Here is a 22958-nt window from a genome sequence, read left to right on the forward strand (position 1 = left end):
ACCAAACCGCAATTCTCATTTAGCCTTTGTCATTTGATGTTAAACAGTCTGACCACAGCAAGACATCTGTGGTCTTGTCTGACGGTTCATGAGGTGAATTATTTGTGTCTCTGGGCAACCAAACAATAAATGACCCACTTATTGCTTAGCATAGGAAAGTGCTATCATACACTATCAAAACAATTTCATAATGGTGCACAGGTGGTGCAGCAGAGACATATCTTGCATCACATTGGTAAATATCCAGTTCAGGGCAAGATAAATGGCTGATGTCTAGGGGTGGTTAGGGGTGTTATGGGGGCTTTTGCACCCGATAAGAACTCAGCTATAGGAACTACTGTAGCCACCAGGGCGGTCCGCCAAGAATTACATTTTCCCTGAAGACCATTTTCCTGGTTGCATTCGCAACACCAGTAGAAACTCTAAAGTGACGTAAGATGGCCAACAGCAACGTCATTTAACAACATCAACAACTAGAGGATGGAGGACACCGCGTGATCAGAGCTGTTTTTTTGGTGTGTTATAGGTTTTGTGATAACAGAGATGGAGGCCCCTGTTTTAACGATCTAAGCGCATGGTCTAATTCGCACGGCGCACATGCACTTAGGGCGTGTCTGAATCCACTTTTGCTAGTTTAACGACGGGAAAAATATTCGGTGCGTTGTGCATGGTCTAAAAGGATTGTCCCTATTCTCTTAAAGGTCCCATGACATGAAATTTTCACTTTCTGAGGTTTTTTAACATTAATATGAGTTCCCCTAGCCTGTATATGGTCCCCAAGTTTCTAGAAATTTCAATCGGTGTAAATCGAGCTTTTGCTATCTTTCTCTGCCTTTGAGAAAATGGAAGCTCAATCGCGCTGATCTTGAATCTCCTCCTTGTGACGTTATAAGGAGGAATGTTACCTCCCCTGTCTCTGCTTTGCCCGCCCAGAGAATATTTTCCGCCCATGAGAAAATGAGCTAGGAAGGAAGTAGGAACGCGCGTGCGCGATTTTAGTTTGTCCACGAAAGATATCATCATGGCATTTGAGCGAGCGAAGCATAATAATTGCTCAATAATTGGATGTACAAATGAACACCGAAGGGTTAATACAGAGCTGGGCTTGCTGAACGTCTGAAACTAAAGTCTGGATCACTCTCTTTGGCTCAGCTACACACCTCGGAACAGTAAGTCAACTAATGATATATAAGTGTGTTGCTTTACTGTTTATGTTTGCCTAGACTGTTACACGTAGAATGTGGCTGTCACATTAGCTATGCAGCCATGCAGTTTATGTGTGTGAGTACACACACTGTAACGCGAGTGTTGTACACTTCTTTGCTATTTGGATAACCGTTTTCCTGTTGGTTATACGGCGCGCGCGATATCCGCATTTCAAGATCGCAGAGCTTGATGATGTAATTGTAATAAGATAAATTACAGATGTTACAGATCTCTCATGAAAAGGCAACAGTAGGTTAGCGTTAGCTACATGATAATAACTGTAAACCATCCGAATAAAGTACCCTATCCAGACATAATATTTTAAACTAACCATTCGGAAATGTCCTGCTGGAACCGCTGAGTTGTTGCTTCTCCATCCGGATCAGATTCTGGGTCAAACTGAAATGCTTGAACGACTGTGTGTCTTCGTGCCATTGCTATATCCAACGTTAACATGCACGGACCGGTACCGTTGCGCAAGATGGTCAAGGCCACACCCACCCTCCACCTTACGCCGCCTTTCTCCTCCTCATTAACATTTAAAGCTACAGACACCGAAACGGCCTGTCTGAAGGAAGCTCATTCTGGGACTGGCTTGTAGTGGCTATAATTCTGCACCGAGGCTGGATTTTTGAGAAGAGATTTCAGATACAGTACTAGGGACCACTAAGGCCTATATTAAAGCCTACAAAAAATAGCATGTCATGGGACCTTTAATGATTAATGGGTGTGTTTTGGGCATAACGTGAAATAAACTAACCAGAGTCTCATCTCCCATTCCCTTTAAAAGCCAGTTGCGCTTGTGCGACTATTTACATAGTGGAATTTGCCAGCGGAAAGACTGAACGCTTCTCCAGAGAGGAAACAGATCAGCTTGTGTGCGAGGTTAAAGCGCCATCTCCGGGATAAGCCAGATTCCACCATATCTTTATGTTCATAATAATAATCGTTTACATTGTAATCCTTTCATTTTTAATATTTGGCTAGTTTGTGTGCTGCTGCGCGTCCCTGAGTGTTTAATAAGCAGAGTGTACGCGCGTTGTGCACCCCCCTATAGGGGCACATTACTAATGCGCCCTTTAAATAACAAAAAAGATATTGCACCATTGACTTTAGACCAGGTTTTTGTTGGTCAATGGTGCAGTCCACTTGTTTCCTTAAAATAGCAACGCGCCAACAATGCGCCTGAACACACCTCGTTTTTAATGCATTTGCTATTTAAATAACAGCGCAGAACGTGAAAATGATAACTGCGTCGGGCTGAAACTAGCAAGAAACACTTGCGTCACGCCTGCCGCTGCATTGCGCCGGGTGTATGATAGGGCCCAGAATGTAGACACACAAGTTGTGTAATTGAACCAGCAAGGCTGAGAGACGAAATCTCCTATGACAACTTGCAGTTCTACATATCAGAGGCTGAGATAAGAAAACAACTTGACATGTAAATGCTGTCTATCGCGGTTTTCCATGTTTGTTTAGTTAGTTCATGGAGTAAGTAGAAGTAAACCATTTACACGTTTTTAAGAATGTTGGCTGGATGTTTCATATGGCATGTGTTCAACTGATTAACGTACTTACATCAGTGTAGTTCTTATTATGCTAAGTTAGACCCTACTCTGAAGTAAACTATTCTGTAACTAAATTTGTTCCCAGTTTCCTGCAGTGCCAACACGCCAAAAAACCTTGTACTTCCACCAATAGTTATAAAAACTATGAAAATGTCCTTCAGTGCAAAAGCCCCAATGGAGAGCCTCCTCTCAAATGCTTATATTGTTCCAGTTGCAAGAGGGCTCCAGATGTTTCCGGATGATGGCTCAACCCTTTTGTAGGTCATAGAGGTACCTGTCAGGAACTGGCACAAAAAGACCATGACAAAGGCTTTCTTGTACATGTCAACTTGGAGAAAAAAATTTAATGGGGGGAAAAAAGGTAAATACTGTAAAATTCTTCATAAAACTGGATAGAACTTTGTGTTAATCAATGGTAACTATTGAACCAATGGTAAAGCCTGAGAAATTCACAGCATAAGGGATATAGACTCATGTGTAAAAACAAAAAAAATGGGTCAAAAATACCCCAAAAACCTCCACAAGACATGTCAGAAGTTCACTTCTGATTCACTTCTGCAATCTTCTCCCTGTACACATGAATAAGTACAAAGTCAATAGGGAATCAGTAAAAGTTAGAAGAGGCAAAAGCAGCGATGCACAACCTCCACAAACTCTGCAATTATTAAAGAGCTGCCTAAGACTTTGCTTCGCTTAGAAAAATATAAAGCCAACCGAATCGCTGATACTGATGAGAAAAGGGTGGAAAACGCTTAGAGAGAATGATATGCGTATTTAAAAAATAAAATCCATCTGCAACAGACAGAAGCACAGTTATGATACAGACTAGATGTCGAACAAAACTGTTTATGTTAATGTAGGGGTTTGGGGTGCGCCTCCCCAGGGGGGCGCGAGAGCATGTTAGGGGAGGCACGGAGTGGGGCTGGGCAATATGGCGATGTCAATCAAGAGAGGTTTTTCCATATAGTTTATCCATTTGTAAATACATCTGTGTAGCGCAGAACTGCTTAACAGGATGCGACAGAGCAGCAAAAAAAAAAAAGATGAATAAGAAGAAAGCGCAGGACGTGCTTGATGATGTTTTATGAAAAGCACAAACTACAAAAGAGACCTGAATTCTGCTCTGACAGGAGGCTTTCTGTAGCGCACATCCGAAGCCCATGAGTTCTGAATTCAGTTCACTTTGCCAGCTTATTGTGCTTGAATGGTCAAATACACACATTAATGTGTCTAAATGACCATCTTGGTGAGTATTCACATAAACACAGCCAAGTATGTTTAAAGTGAAAGTCAACAGCGAAATTACCATTATATTGGATCCATGCATAAGTTCTAAAAGTAAAAGCAGCCTCATATAGAGGGTATACATTGACGCCACTTTCCCGCCGGAACACGCCCCTCCAACCGGAAAGAGTGGCAAAAGAGCTGCTGCATGACTGGATTTAATAGGCGAAACTGCGGAAGCGTGAGTAAAACGAACGATTATCAGTTTAAACTAAAGGTTGGACTAGATATGGTGTTCCTTACAACTTACCAAAGATCCAGTGATCCGTGGATATTGACATACAGTCAGTTATTGTGTTTCCTGACATTTATATGTGCCTGATTTCAATGCCGGGGAAATACATAAAGCAAATTTGATTGTGAACGCTTTAAATACAATATAGGTAGGTCTAAATCTGGGTGATCACCATAACGTCCAGCCCTAAAACTTGTATAGTTTTTTTGTCAGTTTATTTAAAAACACCCAAATATGCAGAATATACGATGCTAAATATTTAATTGACGAGTTGTCAATACAATATATAACAATACAATATATAGGGTATGATTTTACTCCAAAATTCTGCATATTGACAAAATAACTGCAAATCCATCTTTCGCTGCCTGGATCCAGTTGTTTCTATGAATTGTAGCTGTCGGTAGTCTTTAAAAATATACCACAGATTTCTAGTCAAATCTATTTATTCATTCAATCTCAGGGAACTTTCCCATTTTAGATGCGTTTTGTGAGTTTTTTGTGGCATTCAAGCTGAAAACCAATGTTACTGCTTTCTGCCTCTATAGGCCAACCTGCTGTTGTCTATGCTGTTAATGTTAATAAAAAAAAAAAAAGAGAGAAAGAAAATCATTAGCTACTCTCTTGCCCGCATATCTTTGACAGATTTATTAAGAATCGGTGTGTATACAGTTCATACATTGCAATGTACAGTACATACTTCAGATGAGCCTGCACTAGAGAGAACGGAGAGGGATGGACACAACAAGCCACACTGTGTTTGAGTGCTGAATCTAATATCGCTGATTGGTAATCCTTATAAAAAGGGAAGGGATTTTCTATTTATATGCTTTTGATGAGGTTTTTCGATTCCTCAGCAGTATAGTGTCTCTGTCTGAAAGGTTATCTCACTCGGGTTCGAGTCCAGTTGGGATTTGTGGTCATTGCAACACAGCGGTCTTTTACAGCAGTCTGTAAATCTGACCTTCGATGATGCTGGCTTTTACAGGAATAAAAGAATCCCACAGCATAAAAGATGAGAGATCAGGGCTGTTGATACAGTGAAGTGGCTCGCCACCTCAGTTCAGTTCCAGGGTCAGATTTCTCTGTAAAGCAATCTGATCAGAACTTGTAAAACAACTGAATGTGGTAATGAGGATTCAGGAATGACCTGATCAAACAAAAAATGCTAGACAAATAAAATGCTGAGATTATGTGCAAGGATAAACAAGATTAATCATATCTCCTAATATATAATCAATGAGTCGCCAAAGAGATTGGATCACTTTGGGAAAATCTTTGACCCGATCTGAAACCATACTCTGGATGATAATTGTAAGCTTGATTTGCAGATAGCCTTTACTTAGATAAACACCTTTTAGCTTCTCAAAGATAACCGGATAATAGTGGAGGTCAAATAAAGCAGCATGACTAAACTTACAATGGCTACAATTATTCCACTAAAAAAAAAAACACTTCTGTGCATCCGAAAAGAGTTGCTTAGTATTCAAGAGACAAGCTGAATATTAATAACCGTTTCACAGGGGATTTTTGTGGACTCTTTCATTGTTGGAATTGCTTGAGGGTAGAAAGAAAAGCCTTTCAATTAAAAGTTGTTTAACACTCTTCATTAAAGCATTGGACCCAGATACAGTCTTCTCTCTTGCCTTAAATTGAGGCGGTAGGATGTACTGAAGAATTTCCGATGCTTAACTAAATGTAAACCCCTGCAGAATGTCTAATGAAATGCCTAAAAGAGTCACATCAAACAAAGCATCATTTTTTGCCTACTTTATCCTGCATGTCTTAATTTGTACATTAACTTGGTTTAGTGATTTCCAGAGTGATCTGCATAAAGTACTGATTCCCTTTTACTATTCACTTATCCATTGTCTTTATGATTAATCAGATTTATGCCTTCAGTGCTGGTCTCAGTTCTTCTATTCTCCCTACTGGGTGCAGTTCTGAAGACGTAATAGTTCAGCACTTCTCATATTACTGAAGTATTATTGACGTTCATAAAGGCTGATAATTCTAGCTTTAAATATCACATTCAAAACAGAAAATAGCAGATATACTTTAGTTGACAAAAAATACAGTGAAAACAGTTTTATTGTGAAATACTGCAATTTAATTTTCTAATTTAATACATTTATACATATATATGTATAAATTAATTCCTGTGATGGCAAAGCTAAATTGTCAGCAGTCACATGATTTTTCAAATATTTTTCATATGTTTCTAATATGCTGATTTGGTTAAGAAACTTTTCTTATTATTATCAATGTTGAAAACAGTTGCACTTAATATTTTTGTGAAAACCATTATACTTTTTTTTTTTTTTTTCACATATTTATTTTTAACATTTAGGCCTCTATATTTTGATCAATTTAATGTTTCCTTTCAAAGAAAAAAATATTTTAAATATATTTTTGAACAGAAGTGTGAATAAGTATAATATAATAATATAATATAATATAATATAATATAATATAATATAATATAATATAATATAATATAATATAATATAATATAATATAATATAATATAATATAATATAATATAATATAATATAATATACTGCAGTGTTTTCACGTCACATTTTAGTATCGGTACGGTACGCTTGGAACCTCAACAGAGGTGGTACCATCTAAAGCGAGCCGAAGCGAGCCGTACCGTACCGTACCATGCAGTGGAAATGCGGAATAAGTGAGCCGTACCGAACCGAGCCGTACCGTACCATGCAGTGGAAAAGCGCTAATACTAAAACGATCAGATCACACATTTTAGCTGTTCGTTTAAAACATTTCTTCTTAAATATCATACAGAAAATGATTCCTCATGATAGGACCCATGGAAAACAAGGAAAACATGTGAACTGAACTGCAAATCATGAAGTTAACCATCAAAAGTTCAGGGGCTGGGAGTCTGGAATTAAAATGTATTGCTGAAAAAAATGCGAGAAAGCATGATGCAGAAGATAGTTTATGAAGCTTGGAGAATAAGGAGCGTCTCCTCATACATTACACCAGAGTCGTGAGTCAGAGTCTTATTGGCAGATTAACAAGCGGTGATGCTAGTAGACACTCCGTCAGCACTGGAGACGACGCAGACACGTTTTCAAAGCCTTATCATTTAGTCATTATTCTGATTCTGTTGTATTATTCAGAGGAAATTTTAGAGCAAGGAAGTATTTGTACGGATAAGAATCAACTGTATCATCAGAAATGAGTATAAAAGGCTTGAGTCTTACCATGTTAAAGTCTAGGTTCCTGTCCACCCACTCAGTAGCAGCCTCGAATTCGTCATACATCTCCATAATGTAGAGCGTGTCCAGTGCATCCACAATGGTGGCTCCTTTGAGACTACCTGTGGATAAATACGACAACAAACCATTAGAGAAGAATTCCTGTGGGATTGCCTCTAGGATCAGAGCCTAGCGGTAGCTTGAAATAAAACCGATAGCTCAATGATAAAGAACTCAGAGCCTCTGAGATATGGTCACTAATTCCCTGCCTAAGGTAAAATCTTGTCTAGAGAGCAAACAAACCACAACTACAACAAATATAAACCTTGCGAGTCAACACCCTCAAAGAGAAGACAAGGTTAAGATGAACAGATCAGGCCATGTCAGATTACTTATGTATTTTAGTGGATGACACGAAAACAACATCCTGGATAAAAGAAACACTCAATAAGTCTCTGGTGATATACAGTTTGCATAATACATTTAGCCTTTCATAGACTTGGACTCCTTAGTTTCATATGATGTGAATCAGTTTATCAAGAACACTAATATGGATCCACTAAACACTGGGACACTGATGACTTGAATACCCGCAACATGTTTGCACATTAAAATGTAGATGTTATATCATATAAATAATACAATATAAAAAATGTTGTGTGTAATATTTTTATACTAAAAATAGTATTATTGCTATAAAAATAAATAAAAATACAAATCTGAGTTAAATTGTAAAACAATTTGATGCTATATTAGTAGTGTATTATTATTATTATTATTATTAAAATAAAATATTTATTTTAGTTAATTTAAAACAATTTGATGGCTATTATTATTATTATTACTTTTATTTGTAGTAGTAGTAGTAGTAGTAGTATAAACAATAACCACAGTAATAAACAATAATATTTCTGTCTTCACTTTTATGCATTCTCGAATAGTTTAATTTCTTATAAAATACATTTTATTTAAAAAAAAATATTTTAAATTATTAATTCATTAATTATTTTAGAATGCTATCATTGTAATAATATATTTTACTTCATCTGAATTACTTTTAACTGCTTACCCAGTTTTATTCAGTAGTCATTGAGTCTGTACTCTGCACTTCAGTAACGGTTGGATTGGTTCAGCAACCAAATCAGATATCAGAAGACTACAACGGACAGTCCGGACTGCTGAAAGGATTATTGGTGCTCCCCATGCCCACATTCAAGGATCTGTACTCTTGCAGAGTGAGGAAGAGGGCAAGTAAATATCTCTCAGACTCCATTTACCCTGGACACAAGCTCTTTGAACTGTTGGCAATTCAGAACAATTCTAATTCTAATTTTATTACAATAAAGAAAAAGAGCAACAACCATTGATCGGGAGAAGAGGGAGAAATAGTATTAGGATCATTATGTTTCGGAGCATGTGCTCTTGGCCATGGTTTCAACACTTCTGTTTTTAATTTAAAGCTGCAGATTTCATTTTGTCCCCATAATACAAATAAAAAAAATAATCCTTAACTACTAATTGGTCTTATTTTAGGTCATTTCACACAACCATTTAAGGCAGCATTACTCAGCAAGATTCTCTGACAACATGATAAAAAGAAAAAAGAATGCAGCTAATTAGGGTGCTGATGTTATATAACACAACTTAAGTGGGGAAAGGGAAGGAAAACAATAGCATATGGTAACTGGAACACTCCTCAACAACAACAAAAGACATTCGTTGTAGTTTTTGCATTTGTACTGATTACAAACACAGCAGGTTGGGCGACAGTTTCTTGTACTTTAATTATTAGTCAGGCACTGCATGCAACCCTCTTCAACAAATTCAAAGCAGCCAACCAGCTGTGTTCCTCATTTAACAGCCCAGGCTCTTTCTAGTGAAGTTGAAGACGCAACATGACAGAATTATTGTGTGCAATATATGTACGCAACATCTCAAACGCCTCCTGCAGAGCGCTCGCACATCTTTTCCACATTGACTGTTGCTAGAGCCAATGAAATGACGAATAATCTCCCAAGAGAGTACGCTATGAAGTTATTGCAGGAGTTAGACGGCGAGAAGTTTTTGAACAGGAAAAAATAATGTCTGATGTATTTACTTTCGCAATTCTGACTTTTCTTTAAAAAAAAAAAAAAAAAAGTGTATCTCACTTCCAATTTTCTTCCAAAATTCTGTCAGGAGAAACACGAGAAATGACTCTCGGTTGGGGTTAAAGCATGTGGGAGACGCAAGCATGCCATGCCCCCCTCATTTCCGCTCATCCACAAGTAGAAGAGGACCACAACGAGGTGTCAAAAGAAACAGGAAATGGGATGTGGTGAACACCAGACAAAACACCATAAAAATGTGCAAAGCGACCTCCCTCTTGCTTCCTACAGGAACACTGTTCTTTAGGCAGAACAGTCATTGTGCTGTTAAATTGCACCGTCATAAAATGTCGTTTTATGGTCTAACGTGACTTTTTCAACTCAGACTACTTTGGTTTAAAGTCATTTTTCTATCTTACAACCCTACTCCCTAAATCAAAATCACTGGTTACTGTAGGCTACACTTTGTATAAGCCAGGAAAACAGACAAGGATGAGACCGTATCATGCTGAACTACAATACCGGAGTACAAAAACATTCACAAGTAAAGGTGAAAAGTCTGAAGGCAGAGAATAAAGGCATGCGTGTATTAATATGGTCGACTTGTAGGTTTCATAGACGTTCACTAGTTCCTAGTTGCCTGCCTTTTATGACAAACACATCTTTACATTAATACGCAAATGTAAAAGTACAAAAATCTATATGCAGTACATACAGAGAACGAAAAATCAATGAAAAAAAAATCTATAAAGTTCACAGTATAACAATGAACAGTGCAATTTCTTCCTGATAAATGTAAAAAATTACATCAGCATCTAGCTTTCTCTGTGGCAAGTTGTAAAGATATCAGAATCAGCATGGCTATGACTGCACTAGTGTATCCAATGTAACCAACTTTTGACAGCTTCTTTACATTCTGCTTAAGCCAATGATTTCCATACACCTTAAACACAATACTCCGCGCACACAGTTGAAATAAGATGCAAAGAGTAAGCAAATATTGGTGTTCTATGCAGAGACGACGCAAATCAAAATCTCCTTCAAGGCAGAAACTGCACTGTAGGTGAAAGGACAGCATATTTGTGCACTGCAAACAGGCCCTTGAGGGCGAAAACCCCAGTGAGGAAGTGTGAGAAGGTCATAAATCACTTCACTATGTAGCTTTCCAATACAGCCCTCGGTTAGACATTCACGTCCCAAAAGCTTTTCCCCTACGTGACTGGTTTTACCCTCTGAATGCTGACCCGAATCAGGAACATACAATCTTATCCGCAGGGAAGTCCACTGCACAGGTTTAGGAGAGACTCTTAGGCACTATACACAGACCTTATCAATTCCAATTACACTGGTAAATTACAATCCAGGTACTTAATGACCTGATAAAGCCATCCACAATCATGAATCATTGCTGAACCTGATGAGAGCATGTTGTGACCCTTAGGTTAGAGGTGATAGGATACCAGCCTGCTTGTCTTTCAATACAAAGACTTGATCTTATCAACGCTTTACCCCTTGAGAAGGTTGTGGATCGAAGACGATAACAATCCAACGTCGAAATTACAATCAACTATTGAACCATCTTCCACCCCACTGCATGCAATGGTTTAATCAACGAGACCAACAACTAGCCATTCTAAAGCAGGGAAAAAACAAACAAGATACTTAATGTTTGACGGTAACATCACGTGTTGGAGCTCATCTCAGCAAGGCCTGTATAACAGATGGTCGCTCATTTGGGATCTGAAAGAAAGCCATTACCAGAAGAGAACCTCCTGGAAACGGTATTATCGAAATGAAGGTTGACCTCCAGAGATATTTGGCAGGGAATTGACATTGGCAGCATCTGCAAGGTGGTACAATCCTGCCTGTTTATTCTGGGCAGACAGATACTGGACAGCAATTCAGAGAACATTATCTGGCAGGGCATTTTGAAAAGAAATGAACATTTGACACCATGGAAAATAATAAAACATGGGACACAAAGCCTAAAAGCCTATGAAGCTAATAAATTCTCAGTCAAACTCCAACAGCACTGAATAAGTATTTAAATAGTATGAACATGAGTCAAGAATATGTCGATTTAAGCAGTTTCAATTTACATCTGATTACTTCATTTGCTCATATTTATATTAATATTAAATACATAGATACATATTAAAAAATAGCATTGAGAAATGTAAATAAATAATAAAATAAAATTGCTATTGATTTCAGGAAAACCCTACCCGCTGTCATACAAATTGAAAGTTAATATATAAAATATTTAGCACATAATAGTTGATTATTGGCAAATTTCATAAAAAAAAAAATAAAAAATGCAGTCCAATGAGTCAGTTGACTCCATAATCGATCCAAAAAGATTCTCTGACTCACTTCTTCCATGTCTATTCCAAAAAATCTTGCTACATTTTTTTTTAAAAAAGAACCAGCAATCGTCTCACAAACCAGACATCACTGATTTTGCTGTTCATTTGTTTGTGCATGCAACCAGTGAGAACAACAAAGTTGTATAGTTTATTTATTGTCCTTTATTTTCCTATGTCCTGTGGTTCTCAATATATTCAATTCAGGCTGCAAGCTCACAACAAAAAAAGCTAAAATAATAATAAATAGTTTTGCTGCTGGGTTGTAGATACAGCAGCAGGGTACTGCCACAACTGAATACACACAGTGAAACATTACCTCCTCTAGTGACTGTTGTAATGATGAAAATATATAAACAGACGTTATCAGTGAACTCTGAGGACTGACACAATCTCTAGTCAGTGCTTCTAAAGCAAAATACATCACTTCAAAAATAAGATTAGACTGGTGATTACAGTTGAAACAAGAAGACTCGTCTTGCTCAGCAAGAAGTTGTTTGTAAGCACATCTCCAAGCAGCGGGAACTCCTAGAGCCTGCTGTGACACTGGACGATGAGTTTCTTCAGGCAACAAACGCAGATGAAACAAGCCAATGGCCATCACAACAATGCCATGATTGTGGTACAATTCAGACTGGAGGATATTCATGGCTGAACGTGCAAACACCGCTGCAACAAAGCTGGCTGCTGCATCCTAAAAGCATCAAACCATTTAGTACCAAAGATGCTCCAATTTGTGCTCGCCAGTCGGCAGCCAACTGGCAGAAGAAAAACACTGCAAGCATAATCATCATCCTCTTAAAAACAGATGGGAGTTTCTTCAACTATGGGATATTTTAGGTCTCAGAGGTTGATTTCTAGGAAAACTAACAGATTGCAACTTTTTTTCACATTAAAATCGGAGACATTATAAAAGCAGGAGACTGTTCACTCGTATAAAAATGAATGGGAGAAATGGCTGCACACAATATGGCAGGTGCGGTCTACATTTAAAAGAACAACTCGTCTTTTTCATAGCGACACTGACTGTTATTTACTCTAAAATGCATGCACATTAACTGAGCAAGCATGAAAAATACAGGATTTAAGCTAAACTTGGAACTTGACTGGAAAAAGCTGCCCGGAGGTTTTAGGGGCCAATCACACAAAACACGGATTTGCTTTATAAAAAAAAAAAAATAATAATAATAATAATAATTGAGCCACTGCAAAAGACAATACAACACGTCCATCCAGCACGCTAACATATAAAAAAAAAATCTGAACTGAAAATCCATCATGAAAAGGTAACATTTTTAAAACTATGGTTACTTTGATAAATATTCAGGAATGTGAAAATAATTATTAAATATGTTTCCACAAATTATGACCATCACACAATTTTACAGCTAATAAAAGTATCAAATGTATTTTGTGATGTGTTAAATTTTAAGGGTTAAAATATTAATATTTGTTTTACTTTTTAATATTTACATATATGACAATTATAAATGGTACTGATAATCAAAAGCTGTAGCAAAAAGCACGCTTGACAAGCAATCTGAAGCAAGAGTAGAAAAAGTAAAGTCAAGAAAAAGTTCTGCTTCCTAACAAAGACTATTCATTTAAATTCAGAGGTTCTCTCTAAAGAACAAAAACCCAGCGCCTCTTCTGACCTATGCCCCAAACACACAGCTAAGCATACAACTTTTGTCGGGTCATTAATATAAGTGTGGCTATATACTGACAGAACATCATGGTTCAGCAGCCACTGTGTTAAATGAGCACACAAGGGCTTAGAGCCAGACTGACGTGTTCTTCCTCTTCCCTACCACTTATCTATGCTCTTCTACACTTTCAAAAAGATTGTGATGGTGTTTTTATGCTTTTTATTTTATTTTTTTATTTTATTTTATTGCAAAGTTCATGTCAGGGACCATCACAGATCGGTTTCATTCACTGTTGGGAAATTGTTATTTCCAAATCACAATCTTTTCCCTATGCGTTTTATTAGAGGAAGTGGTCGTGAGTGACAAGCACGCACATTCGGGAACTGCACACAGTTCATACTGTACCTGAGCGGCTTCATTAGCCAAGACACTGTCTCAGTCCCTGCTGGTTTCTTACAGAGAGATCCAGTCTGGAGAATCTGCTCCTGCCCTGAGCACAGATGATTGGCACATGGAACAGAACGACCAGTATTTGGTGTGATGGACCCAGCTATGTGAGATACGAAGACACTCAAATCTCTATGCAGGTCAACTTTTAAACATTCTCTCGGAACAAATTTCCTAAGCAGAGTGCTGTTGTATGAAATTCAGGAAGTAAATCTAAGATTACGGATACTCTGGTCTTAAAAAGCATACAGCAAACCCTGACAAGTGGAGTGATACAAACAGTAGATTCTATTGAATGTCAAATGGAGTTCAGCTGAACAAATTAGAGAACAACTGTTGTGCATTTAACACATTGGTCTTTATCCTGTACAAAGTATTTAAATTGCATTTAAATCATCCAACCCATGATCTTGGCGTTTCCAGTGCAAAGCTTTACTGTTTGAGGTCAGCCAATCAAATCAGAGAATAACTATTATACGTGTTAAACATTGACATTTTTCCTGTACATCAAAATATGATTTTGTCATGCAGTGAAATGTAAAAAATAAATAAATTCTTCATTAGAAAGAAAATAAATGTTCTAAATCAATAATTCTCCATTTAAATTATTCTACCAATTAAGCCCATATAGTCCATTTTTTAGGGATGCACCAATATGAAAATTTTGACTGGTACCGATAATCGATAATTCTTTGTATTTGAAAGCCAATAACCGATAAATCTAAATCCACATATTTTATTTTTGAGAGCCTGATTACAAAACACAAGTTTCACCATTAAAAGCCATGACCCAAGTACACAACTATAATGTTCTCATAATAATTTTATGTAGCTTATAAGACAGCACTGCACATGTTGCACTTAACTGTATTTTCCTTTTTGAAGCAATTTCAATCATTTTCAAGCAATTCAAAAGCATCATGGCGAACAGTGCGCATCTGAAGTGAAGTGTCTCAGCTGAAGGAAATAATCCATTGTTTATAGGCTTTAATATATCGGCCAAACAGGCAGATAACGATAACATAAAAAAAAATTAACATATATCAGCAGATACCGATATGGTGGCCGAAGTATCATGCATCCCTACCATTTTTAACAAACAATTTGAACAAATATACCTAAAAATATCATACTGTTAAAATGACACTTAAGAGTAATTAGGTCACTGCTTAGGATAAACTGCACAATTTGGAAGAAAAACTACATATGCAATAAACTTTTATTGGACCATGTGATGGTGGTAAACAATGTAATAAACTTCAATTTAACATTTTCAAACTTTTTGGACAATGTGATGGCGATAAACTTTAATCAGTCATTAATTGCAATTATTTGAATTATATTAAATTATTTCATCACTAACACCCCATTCTCTTTTACCGCATTCTCCTTGCTTCTATCCTAGACTATAATGTGTATTCAATGGTCTTAAGCCCAGTGTGTGAGAAATATTCAAACTCTCTAATACACAGATTCTGAGGCCTTAATGATTTTTTTTTTTTTTTTTTTTCATGGTTGGTTAAACGTAATTCATCAGAAATTGCCATATACTGCGCAAGATTTAATGAACTTTAATGCAACTGAGGTCAAATGCATCAGATGGCATGCAGTGGCACAGAATACATTTATAAAAACACGTGGCAATATTCTCACACATCTGGAACACACAAGCAGGCATAATGTTTTGACTAAGCACTTCCATATGGCTTGACTTCAGCCTGATTTTTCTCTGCGAGCTAAAGCCCTGTGGGTTGTAAAGTGGCTGTTCTTGTGACCGCCTCAGTGATCATGATTTCCAGCGAGGTCTTACTCTGTGTCGGTGTGTGTGATCCGATCGGCCGGTATCAGCAGCTCACATCTCACTGAGAAACACGATCTACAAAAGCACAAAACACTCATTCCAGTTGCCTGGTCAGATACAAAAACCCTGACCAGCATATTCCAGATAATCTTTTATTCAAAGCCAATGATCATTAACCCAACCTCTAATTTTATAATGGAAAACCCTGCCAGACAAAACGCAGCAATGGTTGAGCATGTGCTCAGTGGTCTCCTGTGTTCATGGGCCGTGTTCGAGAGCTGTCAGGCTTTGACTGACATGGGAGTCTTTTAAAACGCGCACACACACGTCTGAGGCTATGGGGCACGAGGGGATGTGAAGAGTGTGACGTGCTTCTTGCCAGATTGTTATTCTGATAGTGTGCGAGCCAAAATTAAGACTGTATATTCTTCTGGCAAGTCCAAAGCAAAATTATGGAGGTTAATCAAATGTGCGTTGTAAATCCCCGGCCTGCCCTCCAGCTGAGTGCCAATTGACTATGTGGAGTTTACAACACAACAGCAGGACGTCTGATGAATGTTTCATAACACTCTCAGTCTCGATCCTGAAAAACACTGATGTGCATGAAACAAGATTCAGACAACTCAATTAATTGAGAGGATATGCGGTTGGAAATTGTTTGCATGGTCAAACCCCACATTTTGATTCAATAGTGATGCACAACAAATTTATCTGCAACTGAAAGTTATTATTTTAAATTAGACTCGGTTTGGAATCAAATAAATTATATATTTTCCTAAATGATCACTACATGAACATCTAACATCTAATATTGTTTAAAAACAATGGCATTTTTGGCCAATAATTTCCCAGGGGATGAAATTTTAGTGCATCATTAATTTTCATCCGTAAGACATAGACAAGATACAGTAAGCTTTCAACCTGAAAAATCTTTGCTAAACTTAATTGTTAAATCAATCAGTGAAGCTATAAAAGTGTGCCAACCCAACAGTCTACTATAAAATACAAAAAAATTAATAAATCTAGGACAAATTTAACCCAGTAGTCAAGAATGCCAGAGGGCATGTCTCTCTGCGGCATGTATAAACTGCCTTTATTATCTGTGAAAATATTTGGTCTTGAATGATAATTGTAAATTACATAAATACTTATTTCTTGGAATAAATGTATTAATGCTGATAATTGGTGCGTTTCAAATTCCAAACTTTTGGAAGGCACGGTAACATTTTTGAGAGGAGCTAAACAACGCATACTACAATACGCAGGTAGCATAACAGTGTGATATAATGTGTTGTTGCTGCATCCTCTGAGTTATTGATGACAGATTACAAACCTCACAGAAAGATGGACAGGCCTTCATGAATTATTCAAGAATTAGTATGCCCACTCACAACCTGTGCTTTTCAGCTTCAAAATAGAAATAGGTCAAGATGGTGACGGGCAAAAGCAGCACAACAACATTTCTTTAGAGGGAAGGAACACACAATGCGTAAACGTACAGGATCAAGGTTTCATGAAACTAAATTTATGTTGTGAGACCATGCCATTCCCACCCGATGCAGTCAGAAATGGTTTTGTTAGTCTTCTTGAAGGCAGAAATAGACCTAGACGGAGCTTGTGAAGTGAGACGGACCAGAGAGAAATCAAAAGCCTTTTTGATAGAGGTCACCTAACCACCTGTGCAGCTTTGATTGACAGTTCTGACTGCTTAACAATTTACTGTGGAGACGTGAAGCTGTACATGCACAAATCATAGTTTCATGGTCCGAGTCAGAGAGACACTCACCAAACAAATTGCTGGAGTGGCCTTGCTTCGAGACGGGACGCAGCTCGTTGGAGCCCCAGGCGTAACGCTTGTAATTGTCCCAAGCGAACTGCATCATCTGAGGAGAGAGTGACAGATGAAGAGGTTACCTTTCGGTTCATTTCCATGTCGCAAAGGTAAAACATCACAAAAATGCCGGAAATAATTTTTGCAAACACAACTGAATCACGGTTCAATGAATATGTCAATAACTAACATACTAGGCACTGGGCTAATCAAGGATCAATATCATTAATTAATTTGATTAAGTCGAAAGTTGAAATACTTAATGGATCCACTTCGGCACAAGTGAGCAGTGCAGAAGCACTTAATTAATGGAGGGAAACCTCAATGCTTGCATGCCTTGGGTATGATTAACTGGATAAAAATGGGTTGCTGGAGCATGGTATTTTAGGTCCTATACAGAGTTTGTAAATTAACAACAAATGAAACATTGATACAAATTAAAATGACAATCGATTCCCGGTCTCTCATAACATTCTAAAGTGAAATAGCTGATATGATGAATAGCAATATAGAACTCATTACACAAAAATACAAAGAGAAAAAAAAAATTGTATAAAAGCATTTCTTTAGGGAAGTCAAACTAAAAATGGCGTACTTGTTGAATCCACTTATTCAAACACACTTATTGAAAACATACACACAGCAGTTTTACAACAAATCACTAAAATCTTAGACCACAAACAAATCAGAATATATCTTTACATGCTCGATACAATAAAAAGTCACCGTATGAGACAAAGCACAAGTAAAAATGGCATTTCCCATTTGAGTCATGAAACACATTATTGTGGTATAAAACTGTTCATTTATATATGAAATATGTTCATCTTTTGGATTTGAATTTTGAAGCCAACCTTAAACATCACAGGATTTTTCCATTCATGAAACTGCATGACCACAGCCTATGAAAAGGTCCTGCTTCATTATTATACATGATATTTTCCTAATACCAGCGTTTTAAAAACTCCAGCACTTCACTGCTACCATGCTGAAGCGTGGATCACGAGAGTCTGTTTGCATGCTTTCCCCGTCGATGCTGACAAGGTTTTCAATCAATGATTGACTACTTTGACATTTAATATGGGAGAGTTTTTTTTATATTTATGGAGATGTGGACTGTGAACGGATCGAACCACTTGTAAATAAATGTTGCATAATAGTGATTAAAAATGCAAAGTACATTCACATTTGTCAATGCAAAATAAAGACGTTAACTGTTCCACACATTTATTTGTGTAATATAAAATGTGCATTTGTGCAATGTGTTTGAAGCTTACGAAACATTTGTAAGAACCTCTGAAACTCCATTAAAGCAATTTACTTTTGTTAGATTTATAAAACTGCACAAGACACTAAGGAAAAGAGCAAACAAAAATTGTGTAAATTGCTGTATAGATCAATATTTCAACACACACACAAAAAGCAGCAAAACATTACGAGAAGCCCTTTCAAAGTTTTCTTTTCACTCCGTTTGGCCAAATAAACGTTTTCTTTGTATTTTTGTTTCCTTAAAGCAATTATTTCTTTAGTTGGAAGAGGGAAAAGGCAGCTGCAGAATTTATTAATGATGTATGCCGTGTTGAGGAAACAAAGATAAGCAGAACTCATTATTCACTGTGACAGGATGGCGCTGATGATCCCAGAGAAACAGTGATTGGAGAAGGATGAAATGTCCTCCGTAAGTTTGTGTCCATTAAATAATCTACTTCCAGCTCATTCATTCTAAAACTCATAAGAGAGTGTTTTTAGACCACAGTCTTCGCACTCCCCAGGGGTGCCAGTTAGCAGGGAAAGAGAAACAGACCTGCTGTTCTCCCCGGAGAGCGTCAGACAGCGCCAAAGAGACGAAAAAAAAAAAAAGCTCTTGACACACACAAACACACTCTTCTGCCTGGATAAAGTCATTTGCAGCCTCGCCACAGTCTTTGAACGAAATCAGATCAGTTTATCAACTGCTGGCCTAACTTTTAAGTGTGTCCTAATCATATACCTCTTAGCTTTCAAAGATAGCCACTCAACACCAAGGACACTGATTGAAAAATATAAGATGAAAGAAGTGAAAACAAAAGTCTTTAGCTCCAGGCTGGAGATAAGCAGATAGACAAAGCTGTCCTGCAGGCCTCCCAACTGGTTGGGAAGATTAACACAAGCTGTATTTATTCTTCCCAGTGCAACACTGTTCAGAAGAATTGCTGCGCTGCTGAATCTACAGCCCACAGCAAAAATAAATATTTTGGTTTATTATGAGCTTTGAGTCTGAATTGAAGTGACCATAAAACTGCATCTACTGCGTTGTCCTTTCTAGTTGCATGATGCTATATGCAAACTTTAAAAAATGTTAAGTTAAAAATAAGCATTTTACTTAGAGAGAGAGAGAGAGAGAGAGAGAGAGAGAGAGAGAGAGAGAGAAAGAGAGTCATTCTCAACGACGATTGGCTGAGAAGACGTAATAATGAGATGAGATGGAAGACATGCATAACACGTTCTCCTCACAATCATGACAGTAGACGTAGGATCCACAGCTAGATCAATGAGTACAGAAGCCCTATGATTTCAACGACCATCATTTGAAACGTCACAAAATTCTGAAATTATCGTACATTATAGGATTTTTTTTTCATTATTGATCGTACATCGTACAGAGGTCAAAATTATTGTAAATACGATCATTTTCCTATGTCTGGAGACACTGATACTGGCACTCCTCATAGGCGCACACACTTTTAAAACAAGACAATGATTATCTAGTCCACAAGTCAGTTTAATTACAACTATACATTAGAAAGCAATGTATTGACATTGACATTGACTATTGATTTATAGGCTATATTGCATTTAAAATGTTGATTGGCTGGACATACTGGTCCATATGGATGCACATCCCTCATTAAATAATAACCATCAAGTATAAAGTATTTCTTTTATCATTTAAAACACAGTGACATGCTATGGCAAGCCATTTTAGCTTTTAATTCATTCACAGGATGCATTTTTTATATCAATAATTAAATTTGTACTATTTAAAATGTGAATTCTTGATATTAAGAATGTACTTTTTCTAGTAACAATGTCTATTTCAGATATCAGGAATTACATTTTCATTCGTACTAGTTTAAGGAGGGAGGATTGTAGTGGGAGCACTGGGGTGTCAGGTGTCATGTGGCAATGGCAAATGGTTTACATGGGTCAGGTAGGAGAATTTTGCTTAGGGCCCCAGGGAGGTCAGGATCGGCTCTAATTGTGTGAGAGACTTAAGATTGTCTACATCCTAAATCAGTTTAAAGCCAAACACAGATTCTGCTTTATTGAAATTGCTTTTTCGAGAAGATTTTAATACCTGCAAATTCTAATATGTCCAGAGTAATCCTATCATGGATGTGCCTGCCATCTGTCTGCAGCGCTCTGGGTGACCGATTACCATCTCTCAGACGGCAGCGGGCGCCAGTGACGTCAACGGGCAACAAGGTTATGGCCCACATGTGATTACTGCGGTGGTGGCGCTCAAAGGTTCGGGTCACAGGACCTCAGACAACTTTCAGAGGCTGAAGCACGAGCAGAGGGGAAGCGCGAGAGGTCTGGCTGTCCGGGGACCGATGCCGAGCGGCTTCTGTCAGATGAGCGGAGAGGACAGGTGCCATATGAACCTGGTGAGGATGCTTGAAACGATTTCAGCTAGCTTTTGTCTTGCTCTTCCCCTCACACAGTTCTGAGAGGCCTTTTACACAGCCTGGCTGATAATACACCCCACGGGCTGCCAAACAGATCAAAGCTCTGGGGCATGTTCTCGTTCCTAGAGGACCATCTCTTTCTGAGAATATGCTGAAAACAAGAGTGATGAGACAAACAGACAGAATGCGTCTAAGAAAATTGATTAAAATTGAAATCGCAATATTGATAAAAAAAAATAATATATATATATATATCATGTCCATATTGCACAGCCCTAATACGTAGCCTATATAAAACTTACAAAAATAAATAAATATAAAATATATATATTCCAAGCAGTTTCTTGAGAATCAAATCAGCATATTAGAATACTTTCTGAAGGAGCATGACACTGAAAACTGGGGTAATGGCTATTGAAAATTCAGATTTGCCATCATGGGGATAAGATAATAATATCGAAATTGTAATAACCGACTGACCCCAAACTTTTAGACAGGTGTGTGCGTGTGTGTGTGCGCGCGTGTGTGTGTAAAACCAACACATTTTTATAAAGATTAACTCATTATAGATTAACCTTTCTAATCAAAAAGATGGTTGTTGAACAACCGTTTTGATGTCCGTTCCCCCCTTCCAATCTTGTAGACTGGCATTATGTTCCATTTGCAGTGCGGAAATGACTCCGGCTTCCTGCCTTGAGGGAAATCGAGAGGAAGAGGGGTTGGCATAGGAGCCTAAAAAGGGGTAAACGGGATCAGATCCATCAAGGGATCTGAAAAAAAAGAAGGTTTTAGGTCAAAAAGAAAGAGAGAGAGAGAAAGAAAAGGAAAATGGACTGCGTGATCTTGGCAGAATGAAATGGCAGCAAAAATGTGCTTTTGTATTTTGGACCCTATAAAGGTGAAGAAAAAGAGAGAGACAGAACCCTGCAATTTGTACGCTAGCAGATGCACGAACACTCATATAAAAACGGTCCTGAAATAAAAAATGTCAGCGCTTGGTAAAATGTATCACACATCTCCCACCCTCCATATACAGTCACTACTTCATTCTGCCTTTTATCTTCTACATGTTCATTTTAAGCTCTCCCACTCAGTTACTTTCTATTGCAACAGCTGCCCTCAAACACTGCAAATTCAGCCCCTCCTACTGTACCCGCCTGCCCATTCCTAAACCCTTCATCCCTCATCGTAACACCCCTTAATATACCTCTTTTTTCTCCCTCACACCATGAGGGACCAGTTTATGCTGACTGTGCTTTTTGCCCTGCTAAAGAAAAAGTCGTTTAAGACTTCAAAACAACAAGTTCAGAGTCATGGATCGGTGTTGGTTCCCAGAACTAACATTGACAGTTTCACGGTTTCTCTGGAACTGTGCACAGCTATGTGTGGATGCACAGTGTGTTTGTTTAAAAGCATCCAGTCGGATCAATGCCATATTGAGTCTGGTTAATGTTCATTGACATAAGACTCAAGGTAGAGAGAGGGAATCCAACCGAAACTCTAAGACAATAGACCTTTTGCACCAGAGAAACGAGGGCGCCGCCATCTTTAGAATATTGTCTTTTAACTTCCGTTTTTGCGGTCGCTCTGTA

At 37.8% G+C, this 22958-nt stretch overlaps 1 protein-coding gene across 1 annotated transcript in view; it reads right to left on the bottom strand.

Moving 5' to 3' along the window:
* The window catches only part of man1a1 (mannosidase, alpha, class 1A, member 1), a 111559-nt gene that overhangs the window by 67125 nt on the left and 21476 nt on the right, over positions 1–22958 (bottom strand). The window contains exons 2-3 of the mRNA XM_081379569.1: positions 17654–17750; positions 7527–7642 (exon numbers count right to left, since the gene is read on the bottom strand). Coding sequence (XP_081235695.1) covers positions 7527–7642; positions 17654–17750 — 213 coding nt within the window. The remainder of the gene's footprint in view (positions 1–7526; positions 7643–17653; positions 17751–22958) is intronic.

This window comes from Scardinius erythrophthalmus (assembly GCF_964197995.2).
Source record: "Scardinius erythrophthalmus genome assembly, chromosome: 11".
Lineage (NCBI taxonomy): Eukaryota > Metazoa > Chordata > Actinopteri > Cypriniformes > Leuciscidae > Scardinius > Scardinius erythrophthalmus.